This window comes from Apteryx mantelli, chromosome 2 (genome assembly GCF_036417845.1).
Source record: "Apteryx mantelli isolate bAptMan1 chromosome 2, bAptMan1.hap1, whole genome shotgun sequence".
In the NCBI taxonomy this organism is placed as follows: Eukaryota; Metazoa; Chordata; class Aves; order Apterygiformes; family Apterygidae; genus Apteryx; species Apteryx mantelli.
This window is the reverse complement of record NC_089979.1, coordinates 51,250,175-51,269,932: the sequence shown is the minus strand read 5'-3', so window position 1 is coordinate 51,269,932 and position 19,758 is coordinate 51,250,175. Positions and strand designations below refer to the sequence as shown.

The 19,758-nt window shown below is 37.5% G+C and overlaps 1 protein-coding gene across 1 annotated transcript in view; it reads left to right on the top strand.

Annotated features, from left to right (window-relative positions):
- LAMA3 (laminin subunit alpha 3) overlaps nt 1–17,893 on the top strand; it is a 130,872-nt gene extending 112,979 nt beyond the window's left edge. The window contains 19 exon segments of the mRNA XM_067290025.1: nt 121–272; nt 374–536; nt 1,047–1,180; nt 1,727–1,877; nt 2,620–2,739; nt 3,592–3,716; nt 4,075–4,195; nt 5,468–5,608; nt 6,405–6,535; nt 7,385–7,516; nt 9,097–9,241; nt 9,345–9,514; nt 9,922–10,111; nt 10,768–10,908; nt 11,709–11,868; nt 12,023–12,150; nt 13,526–13,619; nt 13,968–14,087; nt 14,985–17,893. Coding sequence (XP_067146126.1) covers nt 121–272; nt 374–536; nt 1,047–1,180; nt 1,727–1,877; nt 2,620–2,739; nt 3,592–3,716; nt 4,075–4,195; nt 5,468–5,608; nt 6,405–6,535; nt 7,385–7,516; nt 9,097–9,241; nt 9,345–9,514; nt 9,922–10,111; nt 10,768–10,908; nt 11,709–11,868; nt 12,023–12,150; nt 13,526–13,619; nt 13,968–14,087; nt 14,985–15,130 — 2,664 coding nt within the window. The 3' untranslated portion in view covers nt 15,131–17,893.
- Nucleotides 17,894–19,758: the final 1,865 nt, after the last annotated feature.

Here is a 19,758-nt window from a genome sequence, read left to right as displayed (position 1 = left end):
ATATGTTAGAGGAGGTGGACTTCTTCTGACTCATTCACAGTATGATATTGTCTCTGAGAAAATACTGACCATCACTAACATGAATCATTTATTAATGATTACTTGCTTTGCTATTCTTAGGCTTCCCAGGACTATATCGGTATGGCCCTGAAACGTGGTCACCTCACTTGTGTCTATAACCTGGGAGGCAACGAGGCGGAAATAGATGTGGAGCCATTGGTGACCGAGAGCAACACTGAGGAAGCCATTTTGGATCAAGTTAAGTTTGAAAGGTAAAAGATCCACAGTGTGCAACAGATATGCTCTTCCAGAACCTGTTAAGAACATCTTTTTTAATTAAATGTGTTATTTTGCCTTTCTGTTTTCATTTTAGGATATACCAGTATGCGAAGCTGAATTACATCAAAGCAGCTACATCAACTTCTCCAGAGTATGAAAAGCCTTTGAATGGGAACAGTGGAGAGAGTCACACTCTCCTAAATCTTGATCCCAGCAATGTTGTCTTTTATGTTGGAGGATACCCACCAGATTTTAGGGTAAAAAGAATTGCTTAGGCTTTTAAAAAAATTTCAGTATTAATTATTCTGTTGTTCTTACAATTAAGATTGGAACTAGCAGTCTTTCAAAGGTGGGGTGCCAGACTGTATTCTTGCTTGCATAAAAGTTTATCCATGCAAGCAGGAATAAAGAGGGAGAAAGAAGATGCTTCATCCTGCAGAAGCTGCCTGGCTTGTAGTATGCTAGAACTCAAAGAAGGGAGCATAATGTTTTTTTCATCTACCAAGGACAGCATGACAGCTGTCCAGCCCTGCTAAGTGTTTTCCTCAATCTACCCACATGACCCCGCTTTAAACTGTGCGGTAGTACTCCTGGGGTGGTGTTGGATGATTTGTATATTATATCCAAACATACAATAGCTTTATGATATTTAGAATATCATATTCTGTGTCTTATTAAAATTTGCAATAAGTACTAGCAGATACATGTCAATGTAAAATTTTTTCAGCTGATACTGACAGTATGTTTTTGATGACACTATTTTGCAGCCTCCGCATAAGCTAGACTATCCTCATTATGAAGGCTGCATTGAATTAGACAACTTAAATGAGAATATTTTGAGCCTGTACAACTTCAAGAGGACATTTAATCTCAATACCACTGAAGTGCAACCGTGCAGAAGGTATGATATAAACACAAGAGTGTTTTACAGTAAGAAATTCACAGTTCTGTTATTTTATCATCAGGAATTCTTGTCTCTTCACATCCAGGAGAATAAGCACTGTAGCTGAACTGGTGATTTTTCTCTAACTCTTGATCATTAACTGCATTTCCTAGAGAAAATCCTCAGTGTTGGCAACATTCACATCTATGGCAATCTCAGTCCACTGGCCAAGAACTTAAACATTGCAATACCCAGACAAAAATTGAAGTCCCAAATCCGTGGACTAATGTATTCAGCTTCTTTATAGGATAAATATTGTATTAAGTGGAAAAATTCAGTCACTAAAAATTTAAATTCAGACTTTTCCTCTGTAAAGACCATAGGCAAATCCAATAGAAGCCAGTGGAAGATTTTCTCTTTAATTGGGTTAGATCAGAATTTGGCCCTATTAGTGGCCCTGTACCAAACTCTTTTAGCTTAAGCTTTTTTTAAATGATAATGACAGTAAGTCCCTGTAGTGGGAATTTTTGCTCTCATATATTCTCATCTGTCACATTGTTGCAGGTATAAAGAAGAGTCTGACCAAAGCTATTTTGAAGGCACTGGTTATGCCAGTGTCACATCTAAAGAAATAAATGCTTACATACCAGCACGCTATGAACAGACAATTCAGACTACTGCAGATGAAGGCCTAGTGTTTTTTGCAGCAAATGAGGTAATTCATGGAGTGCCTCTGTCTGTGGTGTTCTGTGGTACAAGAAATTTTTTAAAAACTTCACGTAATTGAGAACATGCTAGATTTAGTAATAACTGTGATAAAGTTTCTTAAAACTGTTATGTTTGTCTGTGTAACAGATTAGTATATTCTGCTGTATATTTTATGGCTGCTTGAAGACTCATTTTTCATAGTTGAGAAAAAATCATTCCAGATAGCTCCTCTGTTAGGCTTTGCAGAGAATTCAGAATTTGAGGGATTTCATTTTGTAATTTGAATCAAACCAATTTTGATTTTGAAATCCTCCAAAAATGGAATTGCCGTCTCCTTCCCAAATCTAGATGTGTTTGGTAACACAGTAAGGAAGAATTTAGAAAGTGGTTAATTATACCTGTAAAAGCTGGTCAAAACACAGCAATGATACTACTTAGCTAATAATATTATAAGAATGTTTACAGTCACTGTAACAGGTACTAGTAATTTCTTAATGCTGTAAAAAATAGGTAGACATCTTGAAATGAGAAAAAGTCCTCTAGAGATTTGGAGAGCTGACACTAGATCTGTTCGTAAGAGTTTAAAGTAATTATAGTAACTATTATAAGTTTTATGCTGTTTTGTGTTTTCTTTTCCCCCTAAAGCTTTGTTGAAATAACTGGATAGCTTCATTAATTCACATGACAGTGAAATATACAGGAAATGTTGCACAGTTTAATTTTTTAAATTATTTTTGTTCTTACTGCAGGATCAGTTCATCAGTATACTCATTAAAAACGGTCATCCAGTTTTTAGATACAAAATTGACTCTGGGCCTCCAAAGGAAAAAGAAAACAATGCAATTGTAAACGATGGAACATATAAACAAGTATGTCCTTTTAAACAATTAAGTGACCATTACTTGTGGAAATACACATTAGCTGAAACTAAACATCCTATAGTAAGGTTTAGCTGTGAAGTTTTGCTTTTGTGTTGAGAAGATTGAGCTGGATAGGATTAGTTTGAACATATGAAAATGAATCTTTACACTGTCTACTGTCATGCATTCCTATGACCAAGTTCAATTTTTACAGAATAACCACAAGAGAAAACAGCCTTTGTGAGAGCATTGCTTTATTAAGAGAGAGCTGTGTTCATTGTAAATATCAACATTATTTTAATATGTAGATAAGTGTTTTCACCAGCTCAAGGTTTATTTCTTCAGGCCAGTCTGATCTTTATAGAGATTACTTTTTGTAATCTTTTTGTTGTTGCTTGTCTGCTTAGCTTTAGTCCAGCTGTTTTGTTGTGCTACTAAAGTGAAATCTTAAGGACATTGTTAAAACCTTTGATGGCTATTTTGATTCATTCTCCCTTTTCCCCTTCCTGCATCTTCAACTAGATAGTGTAGGTTGCAGGGACTGCTGGAAGGAGTCTTTATGCTCTACTGGGTCAAGTTACCTCCAGTCAGTTGACTGATCTAGTCTTCGTATCAGGCAGCAGCTCCTCAATCTTCAACTGCAAATAGAAGGCAATATGTGAATGTTAGGTGAGGTGTATTTTTAGGGCAATCTTCTCGAGAAGAATAAAAACTCATCCTTTATTTGGATAGTAGAGCATTTTCCTCAGGCATTTGCTTTGGCTAAAATGCCAAAATTTTGCTAAGTACCTTTGCACTACTGCAATTATTCAGGATTAAAGGCTATTAAGTGAAGTAATTCTCATTATTCACCTATTTCAGATTAGTTTGTTGCTTGCCAGAAGTAAGGGTATTGTTCGTGTCAGTCCTGGTATTAGTGTCAACATAAGTGTCTTCAGTTTCACTAAGTACTACCTGGGTGGAATTCCATCTTCTCTAAGGGAACGGTGAGTTACTATAAAAAGACCATAATATACAGCCTTTTTATGGGACATTCATCTAAACTCTTTCCTTAGGTATTTTTTTTCAAACTGTATATTGTGTATCATATGTGATTGGAAAATAACCGGTTTATGATACATGATCATAATCTGCAATTTTTGGCTGATGGTGGGTTCTTTGTTGGAGTGTGTCCTGATAAAAGGTTTTGATCAGCATTAAGCATGTGTGTGCAATAAAGATTGCTTTTGTTTTATTTTTCTGTTTCTTATTTTATTGTCAACATCTATAGGCTATTATATTGGTGAATGCTTTGAAATACCAGGTTACTGAATTCTTTTTTTCTCTCCCACTCTCTGAAACCAGCTTTAATATATCCACACCTCCATTCCGAGGCTGCATGAAGAATGTGAAAAACCCTAGAACTGCATCTGTTATTTTTGATGAGACTGTTGGTGTCAGCAAGAAATGTTCAGATAACTGGAAGGTAACTAACAAAATTACTTTAAAATTTTTTCTGGGCATAAAATTCATGACCAAAAGGGATCACCAGATCGCAGAGTCTGATTCATCTATAAAAGCAGGATTATATTTTAGGATATATTATATTATATAAAAGCATTATATTTTACTTACTTACATGAGGTCAAAAATTATTTTTGGTTAACATGTGATGATAATGAAGAGCCACAGCTTGGTATGAAGATAAGAAAGAAAAGAGAATCCACCCCTGCTTTGGTACTTTGCTCCAGTGCATAGTCTACCATCTTAATTTAAACTCTGTACAATTAAGAGTGCATATTTATCATGTAAATTTGTTTTGGCTTTCAGTTATTGATTAGGCCTTCTCCAGAAGATTTACACACTGAATACTACTCAGAATCTTTCTTCTTGCTGAGGTGCTTATGCTCTGTAAACAAATCATCTCTTGATTCTTTTTCTTGAAAGAGCTAAGCAGATTCTACTTCCACTGAAGTCTCTCATTGTAAGGCAATTTCTCCACTCATCAGATCATTTTGTAGTTATTTTCTGTGCACCCATGAGTTTTGCCACATTCTTTTTAAAATGGGACAATGTGATGTTTCATTGTTGGCTTATCCAATGATGTGTGAAGAGATGAAAATTATCCCTCTGCTTCTGCTTACTGCTATTTACGTGGTGCACAACTGCATTTGTGCTTTCTATGATAGTATTGTACAGAAAGTTTGTGTTCATTTTCTTTCCTTCTGCGACCTCTAAACCTTTCACAGAGCAATTTCTTTGCAGGCTATTTCCCTATGCAGAAGATCTGGCCTTCATTCTCTGTTTGTCTCTGTATGACTTGTCATGTATTAAAAAGCATTTTGTTCAAAAGGACCCAGGTATATTCTGTTCCATGACTCACACAGCTTCAAATATACATGCTCATCTTCACAGCTCTGTACCTACAAAGTATTTCTCCAGCTGCTCGCTTTTGTGCCTCTGAGTGTAAAACCTTATAAAACTGTCCTGTCAATGCAAAGAGTAGAGACAAACAATACATTATACTCAGCAGGCCTTGTTTGCCTTTAGAGTTTCTCAGACCATAGTAAATTCCAGTGAAACCAGTTCAGTCGATCTGTTCTGTACTGAAATACTGAACTTTCAGTTTACCTTCTGTTTGGTTTTGACTGGAGTCAATCACAATTATGTTAAGTTGCGTAGGGCAGTTATTGTCCTATGTTGTCATTTCTTCAGACTAAAAGGAAAATCACTGAAAGCATTATTATCTCTTTTTCAGATTGTCAGATCTGCAGCTTTCTCCAGGGAGGGAACACTGAGCCTGAGCGCGACAGGTTTCCCATTTCCCAAGGATTTCCAAGTCAGCTTTGGCTTTCGCACCATGGCATCAACTGGAACACTCTTAAATTACAGTGTATGAGTATGAAGCCTGTTTATCTTAGAATATGTGATTGTTTTTTGTTTCTGGATCGTTCATGTGTGTTTGTGACCATGTCAATTTTGGCATCACAAATAAGTCTCTCGAGTATGGCATCTTGCATATCACAGGCCAAAGAAACTCAGCCTGGTGATTTCTTCCCCAGACCAGTATTTTGTTTCATGAGTAACAGAGCTTTGAATTTCAGCCTTCTGCAGAGAAGCAGCTCATGCCCCACAACACCATCATCCCAATATCATAAGTGTTGCTTGATACAGTTGGCTGGAAATTTTCTGAGGAAAAACTGACATTCTCCCCAAACAAAAATGTTACCATGATCAAATATTCAGTGGAAAGGAGTTGATTTTGGCTATATTTCCTCAGGAAGCAGGGCAGTTCAGTCATAATCCCATTCTTGCTAGCTGGAGGAGCTGATGATAAGAAGAGAGTGCACATCAAATATTTGAGAAGTGGAGAATCGAATCCTCTACTCTTTGTAAAAATTGTTTAAACAAGAAGTGTAAATAACTATCTGGTATTCAAGGTGCAGAGGTATTCTAAAAAAGTAACTATGCAATTTGTAAAGAACTGGGGGTAAAGTCCGATAATAGATTACCTGAGAAACGTGGTTTTGGGGTAGGACGATTTCTCTCCTACAAGGCAATGTAAGATATAGACAATCCAGGAGCAAGGCATATTGCCCCCCCTGCTTACCACTGAGAGCTTTATTAACGGCAGTGTCAAGGAGAACTGAAGGAACTTGGCATTTATTGATCATTTTGTGGGATTCTTTTTTTAGCCTAATATTCTTATTATCTTCCTGAGACCTGGCTCTGTAGTTGTAAGGATGGGAGAGACGGAAAACAAACTGAACAAGGAATATGAAGATGGGTCAATGCATTATGTGACAGTCATAAAAAATGATGATACGTGAGTTCAGTTCTTTATCTGATTCTTTAATGTTGTAGCTGGAGAAAGATTAAGATTTTGTGTGACTTGTTCTTTGGGTACACAGCTAAAAATGGCCTGTGCTAGGAAAGGATAATGAAATAATGAAGCAAAAGGAGATATTTGGCCTGTGAATTTGCATGTCAGTACCTACTAAGTTTCAGCTGTACATCAGTATGGATGTCTTTTTGTATATACTGTGTGATTTTTGTCTGCTTGGCAAGCCTGAGCTTTGGAGCTCTTCCCCTTCCCATAGCCTTTACATGTGTCATCGTGAGTTATAAATCTATCCAGCATAGGTGGTTAAAAGCCCAGGGAAGAAGCTAATAATTGTGTCTGTTTTCTCAGGAGTTGAATAAAATTTCCTGAAAAGCTTCTAAATCGTACTGATTTTTGAGGATTACATAAAATAAAATAATTGCTGGCTAAAGAAGAAAGTTTTCCATGATTGTCCCTAACTTAGGCTAATTATAACTTTTAATATTTTCTGCACTAGTTGTTGCTAACATGTCAAGTGCACCATTTTGATACAAACAATGAAATCTATCCCATAGCTGTCAATGGGAATTTCAATATCAGGATTTTATCCTAGCACTGAAGGGCTAGCTTCAACTCTTGCTAAATATGTACCACTGAGAAGCAGGGTGATTCCACAGAAGTCAGGGAGCACATACTGATGTAAAAATCCCAGAAATAAGGTAATGGAGCTCTAGCATTATTAGAATATAACAGGGAAACACCTCTCAAATATTTCTTCTTTTTTTATTCTCTCGTTTAGATGCATAACTATTTCTTCAGATTTCATGCTTATTTGTATTCACATTGTTTCAGACTAAGACTGCTGGTTGATGATGAGCCTGTGTCAATGACAGTTGACTCTCCAGTACCACAGACATTAATCCAGCCTATAAGATTTGGTGGAGATGATTTTGAAGGTTGCATCTCAAACATCTTTATAGAAAGGTATTTGGCCTAGAAAGATATTCAGTTTCAGGCATTTTGATCTACTTTCCCTTTTGATCATATTAAGATTACTTTTTGCTAAATTGCTTTTCTTCCACGTACATGAAGCCTTCATGAATACATAACTTTGCTGCCCCAAAATATCCTTTTATTCAGACAGATTATACATAGTATCAAGTTATGATGAAATCTGTTGTTCAGATGTAATAGAATTTTAGGCTGAATGATACGTGTTTAGTAGTCTTTTAATCAAAGAATAAACTCAATATAGTGAATTGACAGTGTCCCAACAAGGCATCCAAAGAGATCTCCTAGACTGTGTCATTATAACTACGCAGGGAGCCAGGTAATGAATGAGCAAAGCTTACCGACGAGTCCAGAACAGTTACACAAACAAATAAGAGCAGATGTCTGATTTATGTTATCTCTTTTTCACATGTGTTTATCTGGTTATTAGAGATATCTTACAAGTGAAATTTAGGAGAGAAATTTGGCATACACATATTCTTTAAATAAAAGCATTCCTTCAGTCACAAATGCTGTCCCAATGGGGCTTTGTTTCAGCAGACTCTTAATGAATGTTTATACATGTGTGGTTTTACAAAAAGTAATGTATTTTGATTTGGTTAAAGCTTCTTTAAATCTCAACCAAGACACTGCAAGACATTGAAGTAACATTTATATTAACCTCCCCATCAAAAAACAAATTTGGAGAGTTACTTTCAATACAAAAATGAAAACCTTTAGCTGGACAATTAATATCATAGCTAGTGTGATCAAGTGAATGGAGAACTGGATTGGATTTCAAGAAGTCTAGATTCTGCTCCCAAATCTTCTTATAGAAATCAATGGGCAAGGAGCTTCATTGATTTTTCTCTGTTGTGTTTTGTAATTTATTGATTAAAGATACTCTGTAAGACCTACAAAATGATAGTATTAATAATATTCTTTTTACACACAGGAAATTGGTTTTGACAGTCTTTCTGATAATTTGGCTATAATACCAGAGCTGCATATCAAGTTGTGATGGACTTTACCCCTTGACAAATCTCATTACAACATCTTATTGAAGGAGAGAGTGGTTGAGTTAGCAGGACTTGATGTTTCCATTTTTTCTTGATCTGCCACTGGCTATTCATATATGAACCAGCGAAGTTTTGTAGTCTGATCCAGAATCTTATTCAACTAAGGCTGCTGTCATTTTGTCCCCTTTTCTCAATGGCAATATATATTTTTTAAAAAGATGTCTTTTAAAACAAAATAATTTGTTTGGAAGAGCTGAGAACAAAACAGCTCTTCTTTCCAAAGAGAAAAGGGTTCTTTCCAAAGCTAAAAAGAAAAGGACAGAACCAGGACAAATGTGAACACTTTTTACCCAAACAAACCTAAATTTTTCACCAAAAAATATTTGGAAGAAAAAGTGAAATCAACTCTATTTGGAGGACAGGCGAAAACTGGTACTTCAACATCAGGTCACTGAGAAATCTATTTTGTACAGAGCACAGTTTTACAGTATGTTGCTGATTCTGTTGAAGAAAAGGAATGGTGTGTTATAGCACTTACTGCTTTTATCATTCTAGGGCAGGTCAGCTCCCTGAGGTTCAAAATCTAGTTGACTACACTAGGAAGACCGGTGTGTCTCTTGGAGCTTGCCGCCAATACAAGAACCTTGAACCAATGCTGCTGAAAGAATTCAAAAATCCTCTCAGGTTTAAGATGCTCAAGGTATGTTTATTTTTACAGTCTTCTCTACTCCATATTGATACTGAGGCTTTGTCTGCACAACCATGGTTTGTAGGACTGAGAAACTTTCAATTCTGTCTTACAGTTACAGAATGAAAAATACCTTGATTATCTAACAGATGCTGAAGTGCAGCAGGACCAGCAAAACCATGCTTTGCCACCTCAGTTAAATGTCAGCAGTGGAGCATATCTGTTTGGAAACACTCCCAACAGTTTTGTGTCATACGCATTTTCCCCAATGTCCCCTACAGACAGGTAATACAAATGTTCTCTTTTCACCTCACTTTAATCTTCAATGCTGCTTGAATCTTTGGGTGCTAAGGGCTAGGTCTTTCTTCTTGCTAATATGTTTGGGCACAACAGAAGTATGGTTCTAAAGGTTCAGGAAATTTTTTTCGTAGTTAACATTTCCCCAGACAAAGCTATATGAATGACTTGGATGGGGTTGACAACTATACTGCATATTGATGCCAAGTCCTAAAGCTGAATATGCCAACTTTCATCCACATTCAGAAATGGAAAGAATGTAGAACAGTGATTCTACCCAAAAGCTATTCTGCATTTCCCAAATGGCGTTTTACTGGCATTTTTCTGGAGAACAGAAAGGATACAACAATTAACAAAATAGACCTACATTTGAATATGCTTTCTTTCCACTGTAGGTTACATTTTTCTGTAGACATACGGACTCAATCATCAAGAGGATTAATGTTTTTCGTGGAGGAGAGATTTGAGAACTCTTACATGGCTCTCCACATTTCAAAAGGACGTTTTGTCTTTTCACTTGTTTCTGGAGGAAAACGAATCAAAATCAAAACTGATACTAAATACAATGATGGGCAATGGCACACTGTAAGTAGTATGGCACAGGAACCATGGTGAGACCACAATAAGCATTCAGCAGGCACAGCCTATTCAATTTCTAAGTTACTGGGCAGAGGCAGGGAAGCAAAGAGCGAAATTGTTCCTTTTGGGCATCTGAAATTAATTCATATTGCTGAAAGTTCATGTGGTTGACAGGTATCTATTGTGAGAGAGCTTATAGTGACTTAAGGTCCTAACATGTTATCTTCAGTTTAAATATTTCAAGAATACTGTGTTAAAGAAAAATTCTCCAAAAAGGATCATTAAGATTCCGGAGATGGTGAGTGTAGGTGTAGCAGGCAGTGTTCTGATTTTTGTCACACCCAGAGAGCTAATGCAATTATTCCATTCATAGACTGCAGCAAGGGTGACCAGAATGGATCCCTGAAAGTCTGAATGATTGAGGTGCAAGGTGCTCCTGGTTTTCAAACCATCTTGATATTTGATGGAAGCATTTTATTTATCTACTTCCATTTCTATTTTTACTAGTTTCAGGCTAGACAGAAAAGTATATGCTTGCTTTAAAGCTGTACTGTGTATGATTAATTTTTCTAAAAACACCTTTTTGCTGTTTGGAGCACTAGCTCCCGTGACTTTCACTGGGCTTGGGATTTCTCATTCTGTTATGTCTGCACCCTGCAAAGGTGGTATTCAGTAGAGATGGGAAGAATATCCGTCTTGTTGTTGATGGTCTAAGGGTACAGCATGGAAGATTAGCAACAAATTCTGCCAACAGCATTAAGCCACCGATCTACTTGGGAGGGTTGCCATCACTGAAACAACAGGTAAATAACTGATGCATCCACTCTGACACACTCCCCATGCTGCATTAATTACATGTGAAAGTACTAATATGCCGTATTTCCATGGTGAAAAGGTTTGGGAGATATTTCCAAGCACTGACTGAGCACCATTTGTGCTTGGTGTCTGTAGTTGTTCATTACAGATCTTCTTCCTCAGCTGTACACACAGCTACCAGCTGGACCCTTGTTTTCAACATGTGTTGGTGAGACACTGATGATAACCATGTGCTGTTTTCATTTCTGTTCTTTAAGAAATAGAAAAGGCCAAAGTCACATTTTTAATTCCAGAGATACGGTCTTCCTACAGAATATTTATTTTAATGGACTTAATGATATTCAGTAGAGGAGCAAGGGAATACTTCTCATTAAGGAATTATGAACGTAAAACCTGATTTTAATCTGAAATATGTGTTGTCCCTATTACTTTAAAAATGGACAATTGATGATGCAAGGCATTGTATAAAATCAGATATGAATATGCAGCCTCTTAGGAAAGGAAAGGTATATTTGAGCTCTCACAACTCCTGTTGCGTTGTCTTTTTGACACATCATTGGGAAGCAACTGTTCTGCAAGCAGGTTGTGTTAACTCAAAATCAGCTGTTACTTTCATGTTTTGTTTGTTTTAATTTCAGGATGTTTTCAATGCATCAGAGACAGGTTTTAGATGCCTTTAAAGACAGCTGGCTTTCTACAATTGAACAATACAAAAGAAATACTGGATGTTCTTACTAAAAAGATTGTCATCATGCTCTAGTATTCACGTTTTGAAATATGCTTTCAGATTATGCCAGTGAACAGTTTCAAAGGTTGCCTGAGGAATTTTAAGATGAATGGAAAAGTCATGAATACACCTCAGCAAAAAAATGGTGTACTTCCATGTCTGGGTGTTCCCATGGAGACTGGGATTTATTTCTTTAATGAAGGAGGATATATCACCATTGGTAAGCTGTGTTGAGATTATGTTATATGGAATTATGTCTTGAATGTGTATATGCAAGGATTTTTTTTTAATTTATTTTTTTTACGTTTTTTGCATGTTCTTCCAATTATCTTCTTCTGTGGTCACTCCTTTACCCACTGTTTAATTCTCTACAGATAATTTGGTGATGGGCTTGGATTTTAGGATTGTATTTACTATTCGACCAAGGAGCTCAACAAGTGTACTCCTCCATTCTGGAAGCAAGCAAGACAACTACTTGACTGTTTACATAGAAGGAGGAAAGGTAAGTTTTACAGGCTCTGTTTCCATTTCAGCTGTATTGCCATCATTCAGCAGAGAAAATTCTGACCCTGAATACTGGACTTACTTATTACAACATACATTTATAGATTTAACATTAAACAACTTCCTCATGTGGTTCCTCCAATGATTTAAAACTATCCTATGGAAAATTGAGCATGAAACCTGTCTCTGTGCCTGCATAAGGAGCTTCCATTGTGTGCACACTGGCTTGCACATGTTCTCTTCACGATAGTCAGCAGTAGGCCACAATCTTCATCTTCTTGGATTTCTTGGCCTTTACAAAAGCCCACTGGGCTTTTGGCCAGAGGCCACAGAACTCCATGGCTTATTCCCACTCCTATTTTAGTCATCGTTTGGCTAAGGTACTGATGCAGTTCCATAACTATGTCCATTGCAGAACGTGAGCAGTCTTGCTTCGTTTTAGCATCTTTGCCTCTAGCTGACGGGTAATGATACTGGTTGTTATCACTGTTGTTTTTTCATAAAAAACAGCTTCAGAATGTGAGTCTTGGACCACAAAACCATTGTGCTCTCTGCTGGAGAGACATCAAATAAAAAGCTAGTCTCTGCTCCACAGAACTTGTTGTCTCAAGACGTGGTTTAAACCAGCATGAGTCCACCTAATTGCAGAAAGGGTCAGCTTTACCTTTCTTTCGCCAGACATAGCTGTCCATTCCTGGCCATCACTAGGGCGGGCACCAGTGAACCAGCTTAGGGAACTGAGATGGCTGACATTTTTATTTATTTATTTATTGTTGTTTTTAGTTAGTTTCACTCAGAACACTCATCTGGTTCAAAGCACAATGAGCACGTGGAGGCAGGAGCATCAGCACCTGGGGACTCCTTAAGGGCAAGCCCACTTTTTTCAGCAGTAACTTAGATTGATGCTGGGTGTGTGTGTGGACCGAAAGCAACAGGATGGAATAAAAGGTCAATGAGACACCATCAGTCAGCCTGATAGGAAGTGGATTCAGCGTATCTGTCACCTGACCATTATCAAGCTTGTTGTAAGCATCACAGCAAAAGAGAGTTTGAAAGGAAGATGTTGAAGAAAAATAATGTGTTCACAAGGAATGAGTTTATGTCAAAAGAATTAACATAATTTTGTAAGACTGAGGGGCAAAGAGAGACAAAAGTGTGCATTTATGCTTGTACAATTTATAAAATATCCTCTCCTAGGATTCTACTAGGGAAATTTAGTTTCCTCTTGGAGAAGATCATTTCTGGGATATGAATACACTGACTGTGACTCTTAAAATTAAATGAAACCCATCTTCCCTGTAAATTACTTAGTCCTGTATTTTTCTGTTGCTCTTTTCTTTACTATGGTACCTTAAAAGATAACTGTTTTACAGCTCATTGCTACTGGAAATAATGGGGCTGGCAAGTTTCAGACATCAGTCACACCTAAGCAATCTTTGTTTAATGGACAGTGGCATACAATTGCAGGTATGTTGTATTGTTCCAGTTCTTCTGAGACTTGGAAAGGTGGGTGGACACAGAGCTTTGCACACCCAGATTTATACTAATCATTTCATTTCTGTTTATTCTGAGAATGCTCTTTAGAACAATATAAGTGTCTTGTGTTAATTCAGGGCATTACGTGTGTGTGTGGGGGGGTATGTTTATTTAGCCCCAGAGTATCTAGATGTGTCAATCTGTCTTTGAATTAGAATAAAATATATTTTTCCTATGAATTACGTTTCAACAAGACAGGTGCATTTTAAAATAGTGTCATATCTCGCCAATTCTTCAATAGGGTTGAGAAAGAGAATTCATTTACCTGTTTCTTCACAGTCTCTCAGAGGGAGAACACCATGCAGCTAGAGGTAGGCACGCAGAGTAACTATACCACTGGACTTCCACCCTTTACTCCTAGACACATGCGTCAGCCACTCTACTTTGGCAGAATTCCAGGTAATATTATTGCTGCTTACTTTTTCAGTTATCTACTGGCTTTTTATTCCTTTCCAGTACAAAGGCCCACTCAAGCATGTAGTCCTATATCATTCCCTCTCTTCTCTTGAACAACTTCTTTTTGATAGAGACTAAGATTCTATCTAGTAGTGCCATGCAATAGGAGCAGATCTGTAGAGAGAACTAGATCTGAACTGCTGAGGGCCCAGCATGTATGCTATGCATGTTTTGGGAGCTTTACTTCCGATTAGTTTTAAACAGGCTGACTGCCTATTAGTGGCTGGGGTGCATTAGGTGAATGTTCCTGGAGTGGATCTTCTGGTTTAGTTTCACCTGAAAAGAATCCAGTTCAGATGTTCCAAGATCAAATCAAAGCTCTAACACTCAAATCTCCAGTTAGTTCAGCTTCAACAGAAAAGGAGTGTCTGCTGGGTACATCCCTGCCTCAGAAGTGCTAGGGCTTGGTGTCTTTATTCTGTGCTGAGATTCCCCATTAAGTTTGGGTAGAAAAGATGGGAAGTGATGCTCCCGCTGAGAGAGTTTTCACTCAGATGGGAAGCAGGGGAGAATACAACTACATGGGAGGTGTTTCTTCTCATAAGACAGATCATGAGGAAAAGGTCCTCAAACTGAAAGAAGAATGAAGAACATCAGGTGCTGGTCATATTTGGAGCCAAATCATGGAAAAATAGATTCATGGAAAAATATTCTAAGTATTTTATCTACAGTAGAAAATAGTTCACTGCATCTTGGGATGTTTGTTTCCTACTACATTTAGCAGAAAGGATCTAAGATCTAGGAGTACATTATCAAAACATTGCAAGTTTTGCAGTAATTACTGTTCTTTAAAATCATTTTTATGTTATTAATGTGATCTTTTTACTTTGTTTTATGTAGCAAATTTGGCCACACCATGGCTTCCAGTTAAAGATCCATTTTTTGGCTGTCTTCGGAATATTAGCATAAATGACAAACCTGTCTCCACCAAGAAAATTTCAGAGATTCATGGTGTAGTGAGTTTGCATGGATGCCCTGCCAAGTAACTTTGCTGTTACACTACTCATACACTCATCAGATTGGATCTGCTGCAGTACTCTGTGAATTCATGCAATGTGGGTTCCCTTTTCCTGATCACTGTGTCACTGTCCTCAGGCTGGTTATTCAGAGTGGCTGGTGAGCAAATGCATCCTCTGGATGTGGACTGTGCCGAAGCAAATTGAAAGTATTGGATTTGATAAACTCCCTGTTAAATGTTATTGATTTCCAAGGTAATCCATTGTGTCTTTTGAAAATAGATGCATAAAATATAAAACAGGATTGTATATACACCTACTGGGCCAAATTTTGCTCTCACCCATAACAGCATAGTATCGAGTAACTCCAGTGTCTTAATTTTGGAAATTTGCCTTAATGCTGGTCATCTTGAGAGCAAATTTGATCCACTAATATACAGAATTTTTATAAAAATATAAATTTCTTTGGAGTGATGAACAGAATGTTTATACAGAAATGTACATTAATGTTAAAAGTAATAATAATATAAATGGAGTTTGAAGCACTTTAAGGAGTGAAACTCTGGGAGTTTGTTACAGTGCTAGGAATTTGGGGGCCAAATAAATGCAGTATGTTCTGTAAACTGTCCATTTTCTTGTTTGGTTATTTTAATCTGTTTTTTTTTCCTTAATGCGCTTTTTACAAGCAACTAAATCCTGCTTGCTTTATGCAAATGTTTCTGTAGCTTTAAAAGTTCATTTGCCTGAATAAGCAGGAGTCCATCATCTCTGCTTATTAGGATTTGGCTATATAAAAACCTCTGAAAGAAAATATTTTTCCTTGTAAGCTTCAGAGCCACAATCATGACCCTTGGATGAAAGAATACAGCTTTATTGCTTTATTTTTCCTTGTAAGCTTCAGAGCTACAATCATGACCTGTGGACGAAAGAACACAGCTTTATTGCTTTATTTTTCTGGATAAAGGACTGGCCCGAGAAGGCTTGACATGGCTTCTCCTCCCACTGTCCTTCAGAAGCAGCCTTTTGATGCTATTTTTTTTCCCCATTCCCTGATGCCATCTCTCCCTTTTAAAATTAAAGCTTTTTCTACAGCTGGCCACCAGGCAGGAGAAGACAGCAATACAAGCAGACCTCCCTTGCCACCGATTCCCATGTTTGCTCCCGTTTGCTCCCACCTTGCCCGTGCCTCTTTGCCCAAGCTTCAGCAGCTTATCCTCAGTGTCAGTGTTTGGAAGGAGCTGCTAGCTGGATTAGTAGAAGAAGATGCTAGATCAATAGCCCTCATGGCTTTGGTCGTTAATTCCTTATAAAATCTTGCAGTTTCAGGTCCTCATGGTGGCAAAACGGTCAGAAAGCTGCTCACATCAAACCTTTGGTTGCTTTGTCTTTTGGTGCCATTCTGTTACAGGCAGATCCGTCCCTTTGCACTGAGGTCTTCTGGCCATAAAACTAATGTTGGGGAAATGGGACATGGTGAAATCACACTGGGGTGAGATCTGGCAGGAGCAGACGATGGGCACGTACTGGCCAACCCCCTCTCTCTGGAGACGCACTCCAGAAACTGTTTCCTGCATGGCTGCCTGCCCCTCCGGAAAGCAACACCCATCTACCTAGAGGCCATGGCTTTGGAAAGGATCTTTTCAGATGGCAACAGCTGAATCCTCTCTATGCATAATGCTCCCTACCTTTGAAGTATTGCCAAATGTTCAGGTGATGAAAACAGTTGAAATACTCAACTGATTTATTGGCCTTAATTGGCACTGACAATTCCCATGAGGGGAAAGGAAGAACAGTTAAATAAACTTTATCAAGCCATTCTCCAGTAACATCTCAGTGACTTTTTCCTACTCACAAAAAAGCCTTTTCCTTTTTCCCTTCCTCTCCCCAGAAAAAAACAAGCATAGCAAAGATTTTGCATCCCAACCTGGAGCCAGTCCTGGATTTCAATTCCCTTCCATTTGAATTTATTTTATCAGAAATAGTTTTAGTGCTGACTAGAAAAAAAATGAAAAAATGTATAAAGACTTGAGTAAATGTGTGTGATAATGATGAGTAAGCATTCATTCCGGTACAATCCTAACACATAACTAAAAAGTGTTGAAAAGTCTCTCTTTTTGGCTTTGGGTTTTTTTTTTTCAATTTCTTGAGTCGTATTGTTTCCATAGAGTCAGGCCTCACAAGTTGTTGAGAAACATAGGTGAATCTACATCAGGCTGATAAACACTTACTAAAAGGCTTTTTGATCCAAAAAAAGCCAGTGGATAATCTTTACATGAGGAAAGAAGTTGTCCTGTTTAGATTAGTCTGATAAAGAATTCTTATTACTTGAGGAAATCCACATGGACACTGAACTATATTTCATGCATTGCCTGATCTGTGTTTAGAATACTCTGAATTTTCTCACTGGGAAACATCTACTGGAAAACAAGAGCCTGAATTTTCAAGTATTTCAAGTCATGAATGGCAGGCATAATTTCAACTATAAAGAGTCCTTCTGTTCAAGTTCACCAAGAAAGGTATTTGTTAAAGTGAAAATAAACAATTTCCCCCGATACATTTTATAACAGACAAAAAGTGAACAAATCCTGTAGTAAGATGAAAAGTTAAGTGAATAAATAGCAATGCGAGGCCTTTGGTAAATACCTTGTTGCGTTTTTTTATTGTTACCAGGCTTTTGTCATTCTAGTGTTGGCATTTGATGGTAACTTCCATGATTATTTTCCTCTGTTGCCTATTTCAGATGGACATCCAAATCTATCCATTCCTGTATCATAATAAAAGTAAATAACTTTCCATCAGGAGAGATTTTACTTGTAATTTTTTATTCTGTAGTCTTCTTTATTATTTGCTTCAAGCCTTGAAGTAATGCTAATATTTTGAACAGTAAAACCTCTTAACTTTGGCCATCCTTTCTCAGCCTGCATTATTGCTCATTGCTCATTGCTTGTGTTCAAGGGTGCAAAGATATCACAGCTTGTATTTTGAAACAGTGTCATTCACCTTATGATTAAAAGTAGTAACCAAAGACAATGCATATGTTAATGTCTGTTGGTTAACTTTTGCTATATTGTTTGTACCTCTTTAAAGTCAAGCCTCTGAGAAAAGTTTTGAAAAGTTTAATGAAAAATATCAAATACAGGGTTCAATAAACTGAGAGTGCATTGCTAAATAATCATGCTCTTTAGCAGTATGTTTAGATTGTCAGAAATGGCTCATTTGAATCCCAAATCAATTATATAAGGAAGAAGATTTTCTTTCTAGACTAAACCACATTTGTTTTCCATTGCCAAGCCTCTCTCTTGTCTATTTAAGAATCAAGGGCAAAGAGTTCTTCTTTAGTTAATTTGGATTAGATTTAACAGGATCATGATTTGAGGTGGATGACACCAAGGTCCGTGAGTTCCCATTTACTGTAACTACAAAGCACAGCCAGATTATAATGGGAGTTGAAAGAGAGTTAATAAGCCTAACACTGAGAATTGCAGGCAAATAAAATTAAATAGATCACAGGCATTGTAGAAAGAAATACACAATTACTGTTGAAAGCAGTAGAATGCATATGTATATGCAAGGAAAACATTTTTCATTTTACTTCTAAACAATACTGGTACTTAAGTCTCTAATAATAAAAGCTTCCAAGTAAAACTTCTTCACAGTGTTCCCTTATCTGTGCTTGAAGGTCTCTGCTTTTGTTACTGTGGAGCTTTCATGCAAATACAGAGCCCTCATCCTTTCATTTCTTTCAGCAGCAAAATGAATTGGGAGGGTCAGCTTTCTCCAGAGTTGTAACCACTTGTCTGGGTTCATCCGTGAGTGATTTCATTTTAGCCCTTCCTCCTGCTTGTAGCCTTGGATCTTCTGGAGTCTTCAGTGCAATATTTGTTTTTATGCTCCCCTTTGCTTCCTTTTTACCCCTCATAAAATAGCAGAGTAGGCTGGAAAATGTGGTCTCACTGAATACTCTATAACGCATTATGGCTTTGTGATGAACTCGTGCTATGCTTTTTGTCTCTTACTATTTTCTTTGTGGTTTCCTCATTTTACAAACTGCTGCATCTTTCTCCAGTGCTGCAAAGAAACTTAGGGCACAATGGTCCAGTCTTCTGTAAATCTGCCTGTATTTTCTAAAAATACATTAAATGGATGTTCCTGGCAAAAGAAACCACTTTATGTTAAATGGGATAGTGCCACAATACAATCTTACAGCTTCCCTCAAGGCATTAAGACTGGAAGGCATAAGCACAAACCTCCTTTGTGCAGCTGGCCCAGATGCTGCAAAGCTGCAAGAGGTTGGTCATTGCCAGAGCTGCAGTGAAGCATCCTCTGAGTAAGAAGAATTGAAAGCAAGATAACCACTGGGTCTTGATTTTCTCTGTGTTGATTTCTGGCTTCATTGCTACAGAGGATCCCAAACTCTGACCTGTGTGCACATCATGCAGTGTCTCCAGGTTTGCAGCTGCCAGCATGCAAAATGCATAAGATATGTTTTAAACACACTCCTATCACTGCTTTGCACCTCAGTCAGTGACTGTGTTTCCTAAAGGTTGTTCTGAATGTGAAGCACATGTGAAATGGTCGGTGCAACACAGTTTCTTTGTTAAGATGTCACCTGCTCCTTGATAGAGATTGAGCACTGCCGCATTATTACACAGAATAAA